Genomic DNA, 22433 nt, shown 5'->3' with positions numbered 1-22433 from the left:
TGCAGTGATCATCTCCTGCAGTGACCAACCCCTGCAGTGACCAACCCCTGCACTGACCATCTCCTGCAGTGACCAACCCCTGCACTGACCAACCCCTGCACTGACCATCTCCTGCAGCGACCATCTCCTGTAGTGACCAACCCCTGAGTGACCATCTCCTGCAGTGACCAACCCCTGCAGTGACCAACCCCTGCAGTGACCAACCCCTGCACTGACCATCTCCTGCAGTGACCAACCCCTGCACTGACCATCTCCTGCAGTGACCAACCCCTGTAGTGACCATCTCCTGCAGTGACCATCTCCTGCAGTGACCAACCCCTGAGTGACCATCTCCTGCAGTGACCAACCCCTGTAGTGACCAACCCCTGCACTGACCAACCCCTGCACTGACCATCTCCTGCAGTGACCAACCCCTGTAGTGACCATCTCCTGCAGTGACCAACCCCTGCACTGACCATCTCCTGCACTGACCATCTCCTGTAGTGACCAACCCCTGCAGTGACCAACCCCTGTAGTGACCATCTCCTGCACTGACCATCTCCTGCAGTGACCAACCCCTGCACTGACCATCTCCTGCAGTGACCATCTCCTGCAGTGACCAACCCCTGCACTGACCAACCCCTGCACTGACCATCTCCTGCAGTGACCATCTCCTGCAGTGACCAACCCCTGCACTGACCAACCCCTGCACTGACCATCTCCTGCAGTGACCATCTCCTGCACTGACCATCTCCTACAGTGACCATTCCCTACAGTGACCATCTCCTGCAGCGACCATCTCCTGTAGTGACCAACCCCTGAGTGACCATCTCCTGCAGTGACCAACCCCTGCAGTGACCAACCCCTACAGTGACCAACCCCTGAGTGACCATCTCCTGCAGTGACCAACCCCTGTAGTGACCAACCCCTGCAGTGACCAACCCCTGTAGTGACCATCTCCTGTAGTGACCAACCCCTGCACTGACCATCTCCTGCACTGACCAACCCCTGTAGTGACCAACCCCTGCAGTGACCAACCCCTGTAGTGACCATCTCCTGCACTGACCATCTCCTGCAGTGACCATCTCCTGCAGTGACCATCTCCTGCAGTGACCATCCCCTGTAGTGACCATCCCCCCATAATGACCAACCCCTGAAGTGACCAACCCCTGAAGTGACCAACCCCTGCAATAGCCTGCAATGTCCAACATCTGCAGTGACCACCTGCAATGGTCAGCAACATCTGCAATGGCCAACACCCTCTGCAGTGTCCGACCCCTGCAGTGCCCAGAGTCTTCTGTCTCTGGTGATCCCTGATCCCGGTGTCCCTTTGGTTTTGTCCCTGGAGGCTCACAGCGGGCACAACCTGCAGCTGTAACACCCAGCTGTGCGGGTGGAAATGAAGAGCCAGGAGGTTCAGAGAGCTTGGGCAGGTGCAGTGCTCCAACCTCCCTCCCTCTGGAGCTGATCCCAAGGAAATGAAGACAGGTTGAGTCCCAAGAATACACCAATAACCAGTCCCTTGTAATGCCCTGGGGAAGAGCGCACCCATCGCCTCTCTCAGCCCCCTCCCTCCCATTTTGGCACTGCCAAAATCACGACCCCACCCCAGGCAGGATGGGAGCCGCCTGTTTTATAACAATAGCAATAAAAATATCAACATTAAGGCAAATAAAAACCCTTTTCCACCCCCCTGCTCCTGCTCCAGCAGCTCCCCTCGCGTCGCTGCCGCAATCCCGGGGCCCGGCCGGCGTGAGCCAACCCCCCCTGCGCATTTTCCCTCAGCACATTTCTACAGCAACGTCGTTTACTTGGTTAAATAACTCATTTATCTTTTTATACTCTCTGCAGATCATAATACACCCACTCTGACAATACCGCACACCAAAGACCTAATTTTAGCGCTGGTGTTTAGAAGTAATCAGTTTGAAATATTGGAGCGGGCGTACGATGGGCTTGGGCTTGGGGTTGGGTTTTTTTTTTTCCCCCCTGAAATACTGACGTTTGCAAGAAAGCTGCTCATAAGGAAAATTCTGATTATAACAACTCATTTAGAATAAATCAGTTTGAAATGGTTTATATAACGCGGCGGAATGCGCCGTACGCGAAGCATCCAAGTTTCTGTGTTTTTCCTTTGCAGTGAGATGAGATTAAATGAAACCCCAAAATGCAAGTGGTTTTGGGTACTTCTATTTTGCTAAACTGAGGAAATGCAGCTCCTCAGCAATTTTATGGCCAATTGGGTTGGGGGAAAAAAAATGATGGGCAAAAATTAAAGAGAATTACCATGCTGACAGCCAACACCCCCAGCCCTCGCTGGGACCCTGCTCCAGCTCAGCCTCTCTGGCTTTGAAACCTTTTCCTCCTCCTCATCCTAAAAACAACAGCCAGCTCCATCCTGGGCAGAGCCAGGAGTCCTGGGATGCTGCTTGGAGCTGCCGGTGCTCCGGAGCATCTCCGCTCTTGGTGCCCGGGTACCTCCCCTGGAGCATCCTCGCTCTGCCCACGCTGCCAGAGACCCTCTGAGACCCGGCAAACTCGTCACACGCGTCCCTGGGAGGGTGGCAGGAGCCCTCCTGCCCCTTTTCGGAGCCTGGGTAAGGATTTTCTGTGATGAAGAGGAGGGAAGCTCCCAGCAGAGCAGGGGAGTGGAGGATTTCAGCTGCTGCTGCATCCTCCGGTCTCAGCCCCAGTCTCTGGCAAAGCCCCAGACTAATTTGGGAGAGCCGCAAATTCCATTTTAAATAATGATAATAACAACAACTATTAGTTTTTATAAGTAGTAAGTGTGGAGGGAGGGAGGGTGTGATGCGTACAGGAAAAAAAACCAAAAGGTGCCCAAACCACATCAGGTGAGGTGGGAAGAGAGCCCAGGGCAGTGCAGGGAACTCCAAAACCCCAAAATTTGGGCAAAACCCTTCAATTGGCCAAATGTGGGGGTTGTTTCATACCTTGAAGTGGAGCCTGAGCCATCAGAGCCCCTTCAGCATTTATTAACAACCCCCTGCTTAACACTACCCACCACCCAGAAAGACAGAAAACAGAGCAAAGGAAACCTTTTAATTGTAATTTACTTTATTATTTTGTAAATGTGAATTTTACAAAGCGTTTTACAATTAATGATCACGTTGGGTTGGGTTTTTTTTGTTTTTTTGTTTTTGATTTTTTTTAAATGGATTTTTTTTTTCATCATATGAAAACAGCTACGAGCACAGTTCCAGCTCGGGGTAGGGGAGGGGGGTCTTCATCTTTTCTCTCTTTTTTTTTTTTAGTTACTGATATATCGTGTCAGCCATGGCTACAAAATAACAGTCTGAACTATACAGAGTAAGAGCACATAAATACTAGTGAATAATGCACGATAAAAAATAAAATAAAATAAAATAAAATAAAAAAAAAAAAAAAAAAGAAGCTAGCATCGTTCGTGGCTGAGACAGTTGAGGAACATAATTCAGTGGTACTGTGAGATTTCCTTACAGCACAGAAAGTATTTTTAACAGTCATGAATTACAGTACTACTTAATACCCTATGAAGACGCTTTAAAAACAACCTTGTACTTTAAGTCCTTTTTTTTTTTTCCCCAAACATTCTGTCCAAAGGATTAATGTTCTATTTGAATCAAGTGCCATCCAAATGTTCAAGTCAAAAATATTTATACATTTATACTCAGTTGTTTTTATTATTTATTAATTATTTTATTTATTTATTTTTCTTTATTCTTGTCTGCTAAAAATAGTATTGCAAGTTTTGGCTTTTTTTTTTTTTTTTTTTTAACCTTGACATAAAAATCACGATTTTTTTTTTTTTTAATTTTTTTAATTTTTCGTGTGTGTGCAAAACGCTTTTTTTAACAGTGGAAGAAACTCGAGGAGGAGCGGAGGGGTTTTCCAATGTGAGTGTGTCCCACTCGTCCCCTCGCTCGCTCCCAGCACGGTTTGGAGAGCAGGAACACTTGGAACAGCAGTTGAATCCCGGGATGGCTGCGAGGGGAAGGAGGGGACAGCTGGGGACACTCTGGGGACATCCTGGGGCTCAGCCCGGCTTCCCACGGCTCCTTCTCCATCCGCAGCGAGCCTTTCCCAGCCCTTTTCCAGCGGGATCCGGGGCCAAGGGCTCCCACCCCGCATCCTCCGGGGAACTTCCAGAGGGAAATCCGGGCAGCCCCGGGAAAGGTCGGGAATGTCCCCGCGGGACAGCGGGGGTGGCGGAGGGTCATGCAGCCCCTCGGCAAAGCGGTGTTAATTAATTAGCGCTAACGAGGAGGAGAGGAGCTGGTCCTACGCTGCTGGGGAACTCGGGTGCTTTTACACTCTGCGCTCGTTAAAGGTGCTTGGTACAACTTTAGATATAGAATATACAGGTAATATTGCTAATAGTCAAGCATAAGAATAAAGGTGCAGACATACCATAAATACTGATGCTCTGATTTTACACTGTCAGACCTAGATGAATGCAGTTTCCTATTCACATTATAAAGCAGCCCCAAAATTCTAGAATTTAAAATAGTGTCGTAAACAAAGAGGAGGAAGGAGTCGGTTATGATCTGATCTTCTTAATCTGTTTTCCTTGGAAAAAAAATGATCAAAAAATTCTAAGGCACTCAGGAAAGCCGCATACAATCGATGGACTGCTCTGTTCTCACCTTACATTCAGTTTTAAGGGGTTATTTTTTTTTTTTTTTTTGCTTTTTTTTGTTGTTTTCTTTTTTTCTCGGAAGAATACAATCATTACCATATAACATTTTCAAACATATCATTAATCCTCCACACACAGGAAACATTAGTGCAAAATGCTTGCCCTCATCTACCAGATAAGGAAAAACCCAACGCCCTTCACATTTTAGAAGTTTGCCTTCCTAATAACAATAATAATAATTAACAAAACAAACCCAAATCAGGAAGAAAAAAAAAAAAAAAGGAAAGGAAAAAAAAAAAAAAAGAAAGAAAAAAACCCCAAAATATACAGGAAGTTGTGCTAGGTATAAAAATATATATTTTCACTGTGCAACTTGACTCTCTCCAGACTCTCTGTCCTAAGCCATTCAAGTACTTTGCTGCTGCCCCCCCGGTGGCCCCGCCGGCTGTCTGGGAACAGGTTTGGTCCAGAATTAATCCCTCCAGCCAAGTGCAGCCCCCAGCTGGGGGGCTCAGCCTGCTCCCCACCCCCAGCAAGTGCCAAAAAGGAGGAGGGAGAATCCTCTGCAATATCTTTTCTCTCTATATTTATATTTATATATATGCACACAGACACACACACAAGGGACGACTTTTGATCTCCGGCACCCGGAGCCGCTCCCAGCTTGCCTCAAACTTTTGGCAAACCCAAAGATTTGGGGATCAGGAGGGTGCTCAGCCAAACCTGAGCCCCACCAAGCTGGCTGAGCTGCCCTCCAGCAGGGGACAGGGACACCCCAGGGCCGAGGAATTGCTCCGTGTCCCCTGGGATGGCTCCCCCCGAGCTCAGCCCGTGGTCCCCGGGTTTGTTTAGTGGGTAAAGTGCAAATAGAGCCGTGCCCATTCCCACTTCTCCGAAGCATCCCAAACCTCTGCACCTGCACCAGCCCCCAAAACCTGGTCTGGGGTGTCACAGTCTCCCCCAAAAAGCTGTGCCAAAACCCAACGTGGGGCAGGATCCCCCCATCACTGATTTGTTGTGTCAGGAGCAGTGGCACAGGCTGGGCAGCCTCGTTATTCACGATGCAAAAAACTGCTTCAAGTATCAAAGAAAACAAAACAAATGGCCAAAAGTTGGGTTATCCTCTCCCCGCTCCCCCTTTCCCAATGGAAATACAAAGAAGGAAGAAAACCCTGAGCAAAGCGCTGTCTGGATTAGGGAATCGAAGCAGGAAAGAAAAGAGGAGCACAGCCACAGCAGCCAAAAAGTGACTCTTTGTGCACCTTGTTCCTAGTCCCAAACGTGTTAAAGAACAAGCTGCAAGTGTCATTAAAGCAGGTCGTTAAGTCACAGTAAAAATAATCATCATTGAAAAAGGAAAAAAAGGAAAAAAGCCAGACTTGGCTTTCACATCACTGTCCCCATCCCTTGGGGGCACCCCAGCAGTGCCATCCCCCTGGGACCCCCAGCCTGGCCCCAGCCCTCCGGGGGAAGCTGCAGCACCCCGGGTCTGCGGGACACATCCCGGTCGCTTTGGGGTTTGGAAAGGCGAGGGACAGAGCAGGTACCTGCTGCCCATAAGGCTCCAGGGACACCCACAGTCCCATCCCGAGGCCACCAAAGCCACCACAGCCTGGGGACATCAGCCTGCAACAACAAAAATAAAGACAAATAACTCCACATTGGGTTTTCCCCAGAAGGGGCTGCGGGAGGGTGAGCAGGAGGCAACGCGCTTCCTCCTCCCCAAAACCTCTTCACAGAAGGGCACAAAGCTCGTTTTTTCTTTTAATTTTTGCATCCAATACACTCCAAATTATTAAAAAGCGGGAACGTGGGTGGCCTGGGGAGGAGGAGGGGGCAGAGGGTGAGCTCTGTATGCACCGAGCTCTGCCTCCGGTGCGGATCTGCCAGGAGCCAACACCAAGAGCTCCCGACTCCGTGCCCTTTGGAGCCAGAAGAACGGTGCTCTCCATGCTCAGATTCCTCCCCAAATCCCTCCACAGGCTGAGGGGGGCTCCTCCCCTCCCAGGAGCTGCACCCAAGGGAGGGCACAGAGGGGTGACACAGCCCGGCCGCCCAGGAGCGGGGACGTGAAGGTGCAAACACGGAGAAGGAAAAGAAAAGGAATCGCTGGGAGGGAGGAAGGGAGGGAGGGAGAGAGAGAGAGAGAAACCAAACCTAAACCCAGCCTGGCAAAAACCAGACCACAGCCACAACGGCGGCCAGGCTCTCCACCTGCATCCCACAGCCCTCCCGACACGCGCCAGCCTCAACTCCCACGGAATCCAGGGAAAACTCCCCGGGACAACAACGGCCAGGGCTCCCCCTGACTCCAGAGGGGTCTGGTCACGATCACTGTCACCATTTCCCCCAGCCCATCCCACTTGGCTCCAGCCCTTCCCGAGACAAACACGGCCAGTCACAGCACCTGCACCCCAACACACCTCGCTTTCCTGGTCAGTGACAAAACTCTCCTTTGAGGACAAGGTTAACCATGGCTTTACTTCTGAGCTGAGTGATGGATGGGGTGATGACGGGGTGGTGGTGGGTGGGGGGTGGCTAGCTTTTCTCCTCCCCTTCTTAAAACAAACAAACAAACAAACAAACAAAAACCCAAAAAAAAAAAAAAAAAAAAGGAAAAGAAAGGAAAAAAAAAAAGCTACAATCTTATAGACTAACCTCAGGAATATCAAAAAAGGAGCCCAATATTTTTTTAAGTAGGTCGCCACAGACCTAGTCGTTTACAGTATAACGAATGCGATTATTTCCTTCATAAATTTTAAATACAAGCAGAATAAAAATCACATTTTTTTCAGGCAACAGTAGCAGTTCAGTAGGTAAGTGGCTTGATCACATTTTTTGTTTTGTATTAGTAATGCATGCAAGCAGCTTTAGTATTACAGATCCCTTATAGGTCATGAAATGTTTGCTCTCTTTATAAAGTCCCTCCATAAGTACCATCTTGTCTTCTCACGGGGGTTTCGGGCCGGCTGGAGGAGCCCGAACCTTGTTCAAAAGGTTGCGGAGTGCTTTGGGTTTCCGATGCCATGGCATCTGTGGCAGCTGCCTCCTGGATCACGGAGCCGGCGCCTTCGGCATCCTCGCTCTGCTCGAAGGACTGGTTGGATCCATTGCTCAGCTCTACATTCACTGTGTTAGTTCTCAAGGCTACTATAGTCCCCGAGTCGCTCCTCCTCTCTGCATAGATGCGCTGCTCGAAGACCTGAGCAGTGTTGGGCTGGAAGTCGGGCTCCAGGGGGACAGTGTTTGTGGAGGAGCCCATGACGGTGCGGTACATCTCCATCCCCTCGGGCAGCATGGATTTGATCTTGGGCAGCCAGCGCTTGCGGACGCGCCGCGCGTTGGTGCACATGTCGGCCGCGATCACGTTCATCTCGCTCTCCTTAAAGCTCGGGGCAAAATTCTGACAATACACTGCAAAGACAGGGAGACAGAGCTGAGGCTTCGGGGTGAGTGGCACAAAGGTGATCCCAGACTCGCGGGTGGGAGCGGAGCTTCAGCCGTGCACCTGAGCTCTCACACGGACCAAGCTCCTCCGCTGGGGACATGACCAGGAAGGGATAAAAGCAGAAGGTGTGAACACCCCAGCTGGCAGAGGGAGGGGGATGGAGAAGGGGATGGCTCCGTGGGGAGCCCCAGAGCCGGCACCCACAGCCCCAGCATGTGGGGATGGCCAAACCAGAGGTGAAGGAAGATCCCACAAAGTCCCCAGCAGCAGCTCCACAAATGGCTCCTAAAGCCCCAGCGCTGCAGGAAACGTCAGAGCTGAGGGGCTGCCCAAGGGATTGTCCTCTGCCTGTCCCTCTCCTCATGCCTCTGCTGGCACATGCCCTGGCACCCAGCAGGAGCCCTCAGTCCCTCGTGTCCTGCTCCTCTGCGGGAGCCAAGCGCCTGACGTTACAGAGCAGCATCCAAGGAACTGCCATGGTGAATAACTGCCAGCTAAAGCTCGTGCACAGGGAGAAATCCAGGCAGTAGGAACACATCCCATATCCTGCACACAACAACAACAACAACGCCCTTCCAGCCCCACTCAGGAGGGAACACGGCTGGGAAGGACAGAGTTGGGACTCTCCAGGAAAAAACTGAATCCCCCCTGTTCACCCACATTACTGAACATTCTGCCCTCTTATCCCTTTTCCCCAGATCTCCCAGGGCAGCTGGAAGGCTTCTGGACTCAACAGTTAGGGAAGGGAAAGATTTCTCTTCCAAATCTTAAAAACTAAATGAAAAAAAAAAAAGCTTAGAGTTTTGTTTTTCAGCAGAGTAACAGTCACACAAAGATTTACTCCCCACAATTCAGCCAGGGTGAGCTCTTTTTATAAAGAATGATATATAAATATAAATATAGATAAATATAAATATAAATATAAATATAAATATAAATATAAATATAAATATAAATATAAAATATCACTGCATATGAAGCCCATGGCAAACAGATTTTCTGTACCCCTCAGGGTTTTCTCCAGCCCTCATCTCCTCCCTCTCCAGCACCTCCAGGCCCAAAACACTCCAGGTATCCACAGGTGACTGCAGGGGAAACGGCTGATGGAGAGGAAATCCCACCCACAGCTTCTCTGAACAATCAAAAAATGATGCAAACTAAAAAATAAATTGATTTTCCCACAGCCTAATTCCACATTATCACGAACAGAGTGTCTCTCCCTGCCCAGGGCCGGGCCAGGCAGTTCCCCCCAGCAGCAGAACATCCCTCTCTTACATTTGACTGCATTAAGGACCCTGCTGTCCAAGGGCTTCCTGCTGGGATCGCTCGTGGAGGACCGGATTCCAGTTCCGCAGCTGTTGGCAAGGGTGTTCCTGTGGGGAAGGCAAAGGGAGATCCTTGGAGAGGGGATCAGGGGACAAACACTGCCCTGCCCTCCTCCCCTCAGCTTCTGGTGGAGGGATCAGCACGGTTGGAAGGCGAGGAGCGGCAAAGGTGCGCGGAAATGGAATAAGGAAACGCACAGAGCCGGGCACAAAGGATGAAGGGCTGGTGACACAGGGTGAAACCCCGGGAGATGAGGGGAGGGGAAGGGGAGGAATCCTTTGGGAGAGCATGAGGAGCATGGGACGGGACGTACCGATCGAAGAAGGTGGCCAGGAGACGTCTCAGCAGGACCTTGTGTTTGACACCAGCACATAAATGGCAATTCATCAGCTGCCCCCGGGTGATGTAAACGCCTGAGCCTGCGAGGGTGGACAGGGACAATCCAAAATTAACCCCTGACACAGCCACAGAGCCACCCCTGAGCCACCAACAGCTCCTCCTCGCTGGTGGGAACCTGTTCTTCACCTGCTGCAACAAGGACAGAGGGATTTCTGGAAAATCCTGACAAATCCTTGGGGCCTTGGCAAGTCCCAGGCAATAACAACTCCTAATTTTATCTGTACAGACAGGAAGTCTATGGGAATCAAATGAAAGGACTCTTATTTTCTCACCAATGCACACAGTGCAAGGCTTACACTGTGATTTTAGATGTACAGACCAGATTATTTACTCTTTCTGAAGCGAGAAAACCCCCATCCACTTGGCCTTTTCTTTTTTTCCAGTGCAAGACTGTAGAACACAGAGCTGGAAATGAAAGGAAAAACCCATCCAGCACAGAAAGAAGTACTTGGTTACAGATCTAACTGCTTCCAAAACCCCAGCCCACCACCTCTTGATACTTCTGGTGAGCAGGGAATTTTCCTTCTAATGCACAGGAACTGCTGCCTTTCAACATGCTGCCTTTAAGGATGTTTTCTGGAAGAAAAAGCAGCTGGACACATTTAGAGGTCTGGCAGCACTTTACAGCAGGTTTTATATCAAACCTTTTTACTCTGCTCACAGACCAAACCGCTCCTGCCTCGGCATTGCTTCCAGGGAGAGGTTATCCCATTTTTCAAGCATTCTGTTACATGAGAGGGTTTTGGTATTTGCTTTTAATTAAGATTAAATAATGGGTCATAGCTGGATCCGGAATACACTCTGTTCTCAAGATATAAAAACATCTGCTGGAGAAGAAATATCTCCTCCTGGATTTCCAGGGAAGATGATTGTCCCTGACCTTCTGGATGGAGCTGGAGCTCAGGGCAGCCCCTGAGCCTGACCCTCTGCACCTCCCCTGGCACCAGAGGCACCCCAGGCCACTCATCCTGCCCCAGGATCCAGCATCACCCTGAGCCTCATCTCACCAGCAATTTTCCTTGTATTCTCTTCCATCTAATGAGGTTTTTTTGGGTTTTTTTTGGAGTAACAGCCTCAGTCCCTCCCTCAGACGTGCTGTGGTGACTGCAAGCCTTGTTAAAGACCCTTTTTCAGAGAGGGCTGCTCAAATTTGCTGAATCAATTGTGGCATGAAAAACCAGAAACAAAAGGAAAACACTCCCACTTGGAGAGTTGAGAAAAACTTTCATGGCAGGATCAAACCCCCCCTCCAGGTCTGAGGCAGGAATTAGGGGGGTTTATTTTGTGTTTTAAGAGATAAAGCATCAGAGAGAACCCCAGCCACCACCGAGGGGAACTTCACTTTAATAAATGAAAAATAACCAGGCAGCCAATATCAGTTAGTGATATTAATCTACTTTTTTTTCCAGATTGAAAAATGTAAATCAAGCAGAGTTGCCTCAAGCCAATTTACAGCTCTCACTGTGAAAATAACCTGCACCACTCGATGGTTTTAAGAAGTCTCACATTAAATGGGAATGGGTACAAAGTGAATATTCCAGATACAAAATAAATACTTGTGGTGCTATGCAGTGCCTTGCCTTCCATCAAAGTCCCATCCTCCATCAGCTGAAAACCTTTGTGGGCAACCCCTGAAATCCTGACTCCTTCTACAGACTGGAAATGAAATCATGCTACTCACCAAGAGAGAAATGACTGGAAGGGAAGAAGAGCTGATCTGGATGGGCTGTGCTGCCACATGCCCATGGACCAAGGGCTTTGCAGGGATTAATTAAACCTCCCCACCTGGGGCAGGGATGTCCTGCCCTGTCATCCCCTCACAGCTACATCCAAAGGAAAAAAACACAGCCAGGCCACTGCAAAGTAAAGCTGGGGGGGCTTTTAAAAGCAGAATATGATTATTTCCACTGGAATTTGACCTGGTCACTGCAGTTAAACACTTCCTGTGCAGTGCTGGGGGTGCCTGTGCAGTGCTGGGCTGGTTTCACTCTTCATCCAGCTCTACTCTGTCTAAGCTGCATCTTCCACCTCACACTGGCCAGAAATCTTTTATAGAGAAGGAGTCAATTCTCTCAGTATTGTAAATTCCCCACAAAATGAAAATAAAACAGGATAAAGGACCAAACCAAATTCCTTCACCCCTTGCTGCAGCATTTGACCACTTAGTAAATTTATAAAGAAACTTTTACAGGTTTTTCAAAGCTTGTTCACAAATTTGATCTCTTTTGCTTTGTAAGTCTTATAATGTGGTAATTTATGGGGGGGAGGCTGTTGGGTTTTTAGATCTGTGATTCTAAATGAAAACACACTCACTGCAGCCACACCGAGCAGGAAGAACACAAGCTGCAGAATTCAATTAAAATGCTAAATTAATTCAATTGAATAAATCCTGTTAATGACACATTTTTCTATCAGCAAATTAAAGCAAACTCAGAACTTTTCAAAAGACGATCGGAGACGAATAATCCAGAAAGACACAGCAAGGGCACACAAGATGCACAACTCCAGCAAGATGGAGAAGACAATTGCAGAAGGAAATCAGCAGCAATCCAAAGGGATTCTAAAGAAAAGTTACCTGCAACAAGCTCAAGTTTTTCTCCAGGATCTCCCTCCGAGTAGAGCTTTGGGTGGCAGCGGTACCCGATCTGGCTGATGAGACTGGCAGGGAGAGCCACCAGATCCCGTCGGATCAGGACACAGGAGCGGTTCTCCAGCGGGATCTGCTCTGGCTTCTCTTGGGCAACTTCAAAATTAAAAGGGAGAGCTGTTAAAAAAAAGCTTATCATGCTATTATCATGCTATTTTTATCATGCAGGCACCATGCTGACAGAAGGTCAGGCTTTGCCTTCTCCATGCAGCAGTTGGAAATATTCCCCCCTCCAGACACCCAACCATGTCCAGCCATGGGGCAGGTGCCACCTGAGAGCTTGGAAAAATCCCCTGGTCCCCCCCTCCATGGCAGTCTCAGGTTCTGCAAGAGGGATTCTTAGAATCTAATTATGCTTTAACTTCTCCTCAGTTAATCATTTGTGAAAATGGACAGCTCTGCACAGCTGGCATCGCTCTGCAAGTGCAGCACACGGAGCTGCTGCCCCAGACACCCCAGAAGGATGGCAGGAACTTCACCAGGGGGGTTCTAACAGGCAGTAAATTGCCCCAGTTTGATGAACACCTGCAGCAGTTCCATCATTACTTCTCTTGATGGTTTTTCCTGCTGAAGTTAAAACCCAGACCCTGCAGACACCTCTGTTCTGAGAAAGGTCACAGAGCCTCTCCTGAGATGCACCACCAGCCACCTCCAGCCCACCTTCTCTTCCTCTGCCTTCTGCAGGCCAACTTTTCCTCTCAGTAACAAGAGAAGCCCCCACCAACAAGGCAAGAAGTGTTATTAAGATGTAGCTTCAAAACCAAAATACCAGATTTCCCCAACTTGCTCTGATGCACCATCTCCAGAGCCCAGCACTGCCCAGGAGCAGCCAGTGACATGGAAAAGCTGGAAATGCTGCACAGTCCTGCCAGCACCTCCAAATCTGGGCACACAAATCTGGGTAAATTGTGGGCACACAGAGAATTGGTTTCTAAAGCACATTTACAGTCCAAGACCACCAGATTGCTTAAAATGACAATTTCTGACAGCAATGAGGGCTGGCCATGTGCATCAATTCAGGACATGGTGGGGACACACTTCCAGGGCTGAACTGCAAGCCCAGCTCTACCATGATGCCCCTTTTTTTCCCCAAAACTGTTTGGTAATGTGTCAAGTGCCACACACAAACCCAAACCCAGCTCTGTGCTTGAATATCTGTGAACACTGAGAGAAGCAGCAACCCCAGCAAGGAGCATTTCTGAACTCAAAATGTCTCCTGCTCCAGAGGTGTCTTTTCCTGCGATTATCCTGGAGTTCTGGGGGCCACTTTTCCTCTCTGCAGATAAAATAACAAGTTTTGCAGACTTGTTGCTGCAGTAACCGAGGGCGATGGCTTGGGGACAAAGGGAGCAGTGTTCTAAGTAGGACATGCCCGCGGTGCCGTGCTGGGCTGTGGCATCCTATCGCAGGCTCCGGGAGCATCCCCACCCTCACGGCTCCCCCTGGGCCTGAGGAACACCAGGAGGGATTCTGGAATACCAGGGGGATGTTCCTTACTTGGGGAGAGCAGCGTTTCCTTCGGGGAGAAAGGACCCAACAGCAGCAGAAGAGCTCACGGGGTGTTTTTAAACCTCTTGTGCCATCTCAGCCCTGTTAGCTGTGCCATTGACATTCCCAACTGCAACATTCCCTGAATTCCCAAGCATCCAGATCCAAGATCCCGCTGGAGATGGGGGTCAACTCCCATTGAGGGAGAATCTCAAAGACCAGCTCTATTCTGAGGCTTTTAAAGAGCGTTGAGCAAAGCAGATCCAATGAAATGCTGATATTTTCCAGCTTACAGGAACTGGAAGCAGAGGCACAGGGGGTATGGAGGAACCAGTCCTGCTCTGCTGTCCTTCCCTGGATTTTTGGCTCTGGCAAGGCAGGGGTAGCTTGAGGAGAGGGAGGGACATCTCAGTCATCTCCCAGAGGCAAAATTTTACTCAGAGGTAAAATTAAATACACACCCCCTAGGAGCTGTTTATGTGACCTACAGAACCCCACCCCAGCACAGGGCTCTGTCCAGGTAATTAAAATTGAATTTTTAATATTTCATTTTTACTTTAACCAAAGACTCAACTCAAAGGCACCCACAATATCCATCAGCACCCAAAAAACAGTGGAGCTGCTGGAGGGAAGCAGAATCCTGCATGGACTCTCAGATTAGAGGCCTCCAGGTATTTTTTAAGTGATATAAAGTGCAGGTTTCCAGGGAATGTAGTTGCAATCAAATGAGACAGAATTCAGAGCAGCCTGTGACCCGATACTGCTGTGAGGAGGAAACCCCAGCCTTGAACCCTCCTCTGTTTTTCATCAAGACTCTTCCTCAAGATTGTTTTCTTTGAAGAAATTAAACACCTAGAACATCCAAGTGGAAACAGTTCCAGTGGGCAAGGACAAACCCACCTGCTCTACCACCTTCCACAGGCAAACATTCCCTAAAACCCCAAATTTGGGGGGCAAAGGGATCCTACAGTAGCACTAACGAGGCAGGAAAGAGAAAGATCAGCACGAGCACTGCGTTCATTCTCCCTCCACGAAGAAATCTTGAAGGATTTGGTGTCAAACCTCTTCCCTGAAAGAACAGCAGCTTTTCAGGACAGGTTTGGGACAGTCCTGGCTTGAAGAAATTCTTTGATTCTGAAGACATTTCACTTTCTACACAAGAAGACACGGAGAAGTTTCTATTCCTTCCTGTGAAATCAAATACTTCATATACCAAACTAAAATTCAGATAAAAAGGCCAAGTGCAACTCAAGCCACTGCTGGATTTTGGTTACATCTGTCCTGCTGGCTCACTGTCTATAAATCTCTTATTAAACACAGCCATGGATCATTTTGGGAGACTTTGTTTCCATTCAAGCGTTAGCACAAAACCAACGATACCAAACAAAAAGATGTTTGGGGCTTTCAGTGGCACCTCAATTGAGCAGATAGCAATCAGTTATGTAAAGGAGCAGGACACAAGAGCCACTTTGGTCCCATGTTTCCAAAGAAAGCCACTCTGTTTGGCCTTTCTGCTCCGGAGAACAGGAGAGTATTCGCTTCTAATTAATTTGTATCTTCAGAGGGCAGCAGCTCCTTCCCTTTGAATGAAAGGGCAAACAATGGGAAGTATTGTTAAATACAGTTTTGTTCCTGAGCAAGAAAGGAGCTCCCAGCCAGTAGAGAGGGGCAGGAAATCATTACAGAGGAAGCCACGAGAGCTGCCAGCCAAACACTGGAATATTTTATTTATTTGGATATATGCTTTTATCCCAAACTTAACTGGATGCTGCAGCTGCAACAGGTGGTGCAGAACGGGAAATACTCACTTGCCTGGATTTTTTGGCTGAAGAAACAGCCTCAAGCAAACTCATTGGTCTGTGCTCCATGGCTCCAGGCTCTGGGGCACATGTCCACCTTTTCCCTAAAACACACTGTCCCCTCCAGAGGTCCCTTACAGCACCTTAGTGCTGAGCCCACAATGGTTTGGTGACATCGGAATTTTTTTGTCCCCTCTGAGGTGTTTGGGGCCAGATTTGCTGGGGATGGGCTGCTCAGGTGAGTGCCTGGGAATTGCAGGGCACACACCTGGCTCCAGCACTCATCTCCTCATTTCCTAACGAGCCAAATACCAGGGCTTCAAAATGAGTCACAAACCCCAATTCCCACCAGTTCGGGTCTCCAAACTGCACATGAACATCAGGGCTCTCCTGTGGGCAAGAAACAACTGTTCCTGGTTAGGAATGACATTTGGAGATACAGAAAGATCAGTGATGGAGCCTCACCCAAAAATTGATGTTTACAGAGTCCCAACATGTAACCACACATCTCAAACCCTGGCTTGAGAACCCATCTCCACCTGCTCCACCACAGATGCAAACACGTGGATGGCTCTCCCCTGTTCCCTACATGGCCAAAAGTCTCTTTTCAAACAGCAATATTTTGACAACATTTCTCTCCCATCAGCCTATTTTCCACTCGGACCACCCCAAAAATGCCTTCCCTCCACAGCCTCAGCATCAGCAGCATCTGCTGCAGATGTAAACCTGTAGCAAGGACACACGCAAGCACCATGGGCTAGATCCATCACGGAGTCCCAACGGGGAGAGTTTACATTTCCCAAATAGTACATTTATACCGATGTACTGAAATGTAGCTGTTTGATTTGTGACCTATTTATACAGGGAGGTAATCTGGAATTAGTATAGGAAAAATATTACTGGTTTATAAATACCCCTATCTTGCCTTCGCCTCAGATCTCAGCCAGGAGTGAAACATCTGCCAGCCTAAAATTAAACATCTGTGGTTCAGAGTGAGGAAAATGGGGCTGGAAGTTTAATGCCAAAAAAGGCCAGAGGCTGAGTGCCCCCGGCGTGGGGCTCAGCCTTCCCCCTGCCCAGCTCCGACCCTGCCGGGCTCGGGATGGGGCAGCGCCACCACAGAGCCACTCAGCTTGGAAAAGACCTCCAAGACCATCAAATCCAATCTGTGACCAGTCCCTGCCTTGTCACAGAAAGACACACACCCTGGCTTTGCAGCAGTGTCCAGCTGTTTGAATCCCTCTGCAAGATCCAAAGCGCTCTGCTGGATAACCGGCACACCCCCGACCGCTTCATTTCCTAAAACTCCGCGAGCTCTTTGCTGCTGAGCATCCTCCCTGTGCACAGCCTGGCCACCACAGGGACAAGGGGGACCTGGCAGGGTCGGGTCCCTGTCCCTGCAGTCCCAGCCAGCTGCTCCATCCCGCTGCAATTTCCCGGCGTCGCAGCCGTGATTTACGTCGCTGCAGCGCGTCGTGCCCGGGCTGCGCTCGGGATGCTGCACGGGCTGCATCATTTGGGATTCTGGGTTGTTCCTTGCCCTCTTTCCTTACTGTCAGGAATCAGAGGCCAGGAGAGAAAACTATTCTCTCAGCTAATTACCACAACTATTCTATAATGGCTATTTTAGATGAATTTTTAATGAAGTGTGCTCTTGTCAGTTCAGGATTTCATAACTTTCAAGTCCAGCCTTTACATTCCAGCCATTTGCTGCATAAAGATTTTCCCTTTTCCCAGCAAACCGGTGCAGCAGGAGCAGGGGAGGAGGACGGACCCTCGCACAACTTCGCTGGTGCCTGTCAAAATTAAATTAACTGCATCTGCTCAGCAGAGAGCTGACTGACAAGAACGTGGCTCGGTGCAGAAAAGCGCCGAGCATCTGCAAGTCCTGCAGAAACCCACTTCAGCTCAGGCCCACGACGCTGTAATTAACAGGGATAAAAATACTTTGCTTTTGTTTAATATTTTCTGGAGTTGTGCGTTCCTCAGATCAGATGCTGGAAACCTCATTAAGTCTCGCTCGTGTCCTCGAGGCCCACATGTTCTCCACAACCAGACCTAGTTATGGAGTGAGGAGCCATTTTACCGCAGTGCTCCCAGCCCGGCACGGCGCCGGTGACACCGCGCCCGCCCAGCGCGGCCAGAGCCTGCGGGGAAACTGAGGCACCTCTTCCCACCCCCCTCTGCCGTCTGCCACCCTGTCTGCCAACATCTAAACCTGACCCTTCTGTGTTTAATTCTCATCCTGCTGTTCCTTTTGTTTCATTTTTGTCCTGGTCCCTCACACCAGTGTCACCACTGCAGGTGGCATCAGCCTCTTCTCCCAGGTTTCCTCCAGGAGGAAACAGCCTCAAGCTGTGCCAGAGAAGGTTCAGGTTGGACATCAGGAGGAATTTCTTCATGGAGAAGGTGTTCAGGCATTGGAAGAGGCTGCCCAGGGCAGTGTTGGAGTCCCCATCCCTGGAGGTGCCCAAGGAATGACTGGACACGGCACTCAGTGCTCCTGCTGGTGTTTGGTCAAAGTCTGATCTTGGAGGCCCTTTCCAAGCCTAAGGATTCTATGATTTGGAGATGTGGCTCTGATCCAGCACTGGAGATTTGGAATGGTTCTGACTACAAAAAGGGGTGAAGAAAATAAATTAAAAACCCCCAGCCTTGGGACAAGGCTGACCTTGGTGACCCTTCCAAAGGTGGTGGGTGGTGCTGAAGGCAGGTGAAGAGCATCATCCACCAGTGTCCCACCACACCCTCACCAGCCTCAACACTTCAGATGGGGAACAAAAAAACAGAAAGAAAGAAGGAAAAAGACCCAGCAACCTTCTCTGAAATTCAGGGCTTCATCTGCTCTGCTCCTCTTTGGCTTTGTTTTTGTTTTCACAAACTGGGCTCTTGGAAACCTTGGCAATCCCTATTTTAAAGGGCTCCCCCCTCCCCCAGGCCTTTGTGAGGCTGTCGGGATCTCCATGCCAGGAGCAGGATTAGCTGCCTTCTCTCTTCCATCTTACGGTTTCATTATTCTGCACCTTTTCAGAGGGTACACTTTATCCTGAGTAATTAAAACACAGTTAGCTCTACAAGTCCAAACCATAATGGAACAGCTTAGGTTTTACTTTTTGTAATCTCTTTTTCACGTGCCCTCTTTTCCAGGATGCCTGATACCTATAGCTGGCTTATTTCAAACAGGAAATTCCCCCCAAAGGTGCGGGTGCGGAAGAGGAGTTTCAGCAGAAGTGTGGGATATTTAGAGCCTTACAACCTGCCTCTTCCCTGCATGGCCTCAGCATCACCACCTGGTTCTCCCTACAGAAAACAAGCAGGAAAACCTGGCTGTGGGATGCCCAGCTCTGGCACAAGGGCTGCAGCATCTCCAGTGACACCTGAGAAAGCTGCTCGGATTTTCGCTTTTCCGACTGGGAGGATTCCTGCCCGACAAGGATTAGGGAGAGGCTCAGAGCTGCTGCCTGCACCATCCCAGGGCTGCTCCTGTCCTTGCCTTCTGACTTGGTTTTGTTCTGTTTCTGCAGGAACTGGCCCTGTGACAGGGATGGAAAACACAGTCCAAGGGCATAATCCCACTGCTCCGAGGAGTAACGCTGAAGGCAAACCCACATTACTCACCACAGGCTCTACGGCAGGGAAAAGCAAAATCAACCCAAAACAAGTGGGCAACAGCACAATTCCTGTTCACTCTGGCTCTAACAGCAGCCATGGAGGAGACCCTGACCTTGTCCCACCCCTGATCCCACTCCTCTCCTGCCCCATCCCAACCACTGGGATGTGAAGCAAGGCAGGGAGAGCACTCAGGCTTTTGAGTCTCATTTCCAACAACTGCTTGTCCACTTTTCCTAGTAAATATTTCTAATATTAAAATAGTAACTTCTCTGTGTTTTCCCCCTTTTTCATATGGCTGGGTGAAAAAAAAACCTTCAAAACATGGCTTATCTGCTCGCTGTCTGGCAAGGGAATGTGCCAAGAGGATGCTGAGCTCCTGTTCCTGGGATGGGATGGGACAGTTTGTGGGGCTGAGCCCATTCTCAGTACTAAGGAAGCCTGGCTTTAGGTAACAAAAATTGTCCTATTTGCCAAATCTTGTTCCTTGGTGAAGACTAAAATCAAATGGCTTTGAGGAAAGCTCATTAATGAACTAGAGTTAAAATATTTGCAGCATTAGTGCAGCAATTCCAGGAGCCAGAGCAGGGAAGCAGCTCCAGGCGAGGGGATGCTGCGTGCGGCCGGAGCTGGCCGGAAGATGTCCCTCCCTGGGGAGCTCCTGAGGATCAAAGCTGCTGCCACAAACACCTGCAGCTCCCACAGGGAGGCTGAGCTTCCATGTGGGATGCTGCCAGCTCCATCTGTGCGGGGTGCTGGAGCTGCTTTCACATGGGATGCACACAGGACAGCACCCAGCGGGCATCTCCCCTCTGGAACTGAGCTCCTGGATCCACATCCCACCTGGCCTGGCTCCTCAGGAGGGTTTGAGCCCTGCCCAGGGAAAAGGGCTGTGTGTCCAAGGAAGTGGAGGGAAAGGACCTCTCATGTCCCTGTGCTTCACCTTGGGGCTGAGCAGCAGCTCCCAGCCAACAGCACCAAAGTGAAGCCACCTCCTTTGTCTGAGGCCCATCGAGGGATTCGCATTCATCCCTTAATCCCAGATTCTGGAAGGGCAGGAGAGGGACTTTACTTAGTTCTGGGCACTGTGTTTCTAATGGGGAAATAAAAGAATATCAAGCCTTCAGATTGCTTTTCCCTTTCTGACAGTGATATGTGGGACAAGGCTGGCAAAGGAGAGAGGGGCACTTCAGGCAGTGGAGAGAAAAGTCCATCTTCCCTTCCTCCTGCAGATATTCCGAGTTAACTTCTATAAAAATTATTTAGTTGATGTTCTTCTCCCTTCCTTCCTCCAAATAGCACATGTTCATCACTTTTTTGGAAACTCTTATTCCAAAAAGCCAGGACAGAAGACAACTCCCCAAGTGACCACCTCGCGCTGGGCCACAAGGGCTGGTGCTTCCCTTGCCGTGGATGACCCATGGCAGGTGAGCTCGGCCATCACCTTGGGATGGATGTCACCACCACAGGGCTCACGCAACCACCAGGCTCCTGGCTGGCAGCCTCAGCCAGAAAGCAAAGGGCTGAGCTGACCCTGGTGCATGATGCAGCCTCTCATGTGAAGTCTCCCAGCTGGGGAGTGACGGCACAGGGGGGCCCTGCCCTCGCCACACCTGGACACCAGCACCACGCGAGCAAAAACCAACAAATGAAACCCCTGAAGACAACAGCCTGGTGAACAACCCAAAACTGCCCATGGTGGCCGGACGAGGACCACAGAACCACTGAGAAGGAGCAGAAAACCCAAGGAGAGACAGAGAGACATCCATTACCAGAGTAACCTCCCGAGGACTTGATGTACATCTGCCCGTACTGCTCCTCCACCATGGTGTCGTAGGCCTCGTCGTCCTCCTCGTCCTCCTCGTTGTGGTAGGAGGTGGGGCTGTCGGTGGTGGGGATGCTGCTGGCGCCGGGGCTGGTGCGCTCCCCCTGCGAGTACTGCACCTGCTGCACGTTGGGGATCAGGGTGGCCAGGTTGGGCATCCCGTAGTAGGAGACGCGCGACAGCTTCAGGGGCCCCGCGTTGGCGCCGCCGGCGCCGCCGGGCCCGTCCCGCGCGCCGGGCTCCAGGGGCCGCTTGCCGGGCAGGCCGGGCAGGGCCTGCAGCTCCAGGTTCTCGTGTTTGACGCGCGTGAGGAGCGGGATGGGCATGGAGGGGGACATGACGTAGGGAGCCGAGGCCGACTGCAGCTGGTTGCAGGGGCTCTGCGGCTCCGAGCTGGGGTCTTCGATCATGGTGGTCTGAGAGTCACAGTGGGGAGAGCTGACCTTGAACATCAAGTCCGTCCCTTTCTCCACGATGTGCTGGATCTGCAGGAAGCCTGCCGTGTACATCACCACCAGCTGCTCGCTCGCCGCCATGGTCAGCTTGCCGGTGTAGCAGAAGGACAGGATCTGCTGGAAGCAAGCGGGGGGGACGGTCCCCGGCAGCTCAAAGGCGTTTTTGCTGTTCCCACTGAACAAGTCTCGGAAGTAGAGGCTGCTGGCGGCCAGCACAGCCCGGTGAGCCTTGAAGGCTTGGCCCTTCACCACGATGGAGACATCGCAGTACAGCCCCAGCAGCCGCTGCTCGTTCAGGCAGCCCAGAACGGTGTTCCCGAAGTTGGGAATCTCTATGTGCAACATCTGCGACATGGCTCAGGATCGGCTGGAGCTCCTCAGACATTCAATGCAGGAATATCCAAAGTAGGGCACATCTGAAAAACGGAGAAGGCAGGGAAGAGAGGAACAACGTTTTTAGACAGTTCACCAAAGCAGGCAGGAGCACAGGAGCCCACCTCACCCGACATCAAAGGCTCCAAGCCAAGCTCCGAGAGCCAAGGCGGAAAAGCGATCGCTTATAAAAATTGCTTATCGATGGTTTCCAGCGACATTGGGGATGCTATTGGTGGATGGCAAAGGATATCCCAAAAATGCAAGTTTTTCCTTCAATGTGGTCTGTTTAAATAAGCACCACTGATTTATTCCCCCAGGGGTTTTTACTTTATGCAGGAAAATCTGAACGATAATGGGAGAGAACAGTAAAGCAAACGAAAGGCAGTCAGACGGATCTCGGTAGCATTATATAAGAAACACAACAACCAGCAGCTATGTTGAAACTAC

General features: G+C 50.1%; 1 protein-coding gene across 4 annotated transcripts in view; it reads right to left on the bottom strand.

Moving 5' to 3' along the window:
* Positions 1–3034: 3034 nt before the first annotated feature.
* Positions 3035–22433, bottom strand: part of NACC2 (NACC family member 2) — a 55258-nt gene continuing 35859 nt past the window's right edge. For all 4 annotated transcript variants that reach the window (XM_086858623.1, XM_023938327.2, XM_023938328.2 and 1 more), the window contains exons 2-6: positions 21104–22027; positions 12364–12531; positions 9703–9808; positions 9339–9436; positions 3035–8029 (exon numbers count right to left, since the gene is read on the bottom strand). In XM_086858623.1, coding sequence (XP_086714749.1) covers positions 7530–8029; positions 9339–9436; positions 9703–9808; positions 12364–12531; positions 21104–21965 — 1734 coding nt within the window. In that variant the 5' untranslated portion in view covers positions 21966–22027 and the 3' untranslated portion in view covers positions 3035–7529. The remainder of the gene's footprint in view (positions 8030–9338; positions 9437–9702; positions 9809–12363; positions 12532–21103; positions 22028–22433) is intronic.

This window comes from Cyanistes caeruleus, chromosome 20 (genome assembly GCF_971803275.1).
Source record: "Cyanistes caeruleus chromosome 20, bCyaCae1.hap1.1, whole genome shotgun sequence".
In the NCBI taxonomy this organism is placed as follows: domain Eukaryota; kingdom Metazoa; phylum Chordata; class Aves; order Passeriformes; family Paridae; genus Cyanistes; species Cyanistes caeruleus.
Note: the sequence above shows the minus strand (reverse complement) of the source record. Positions and strands in the feature narration are given on the sequence as shown.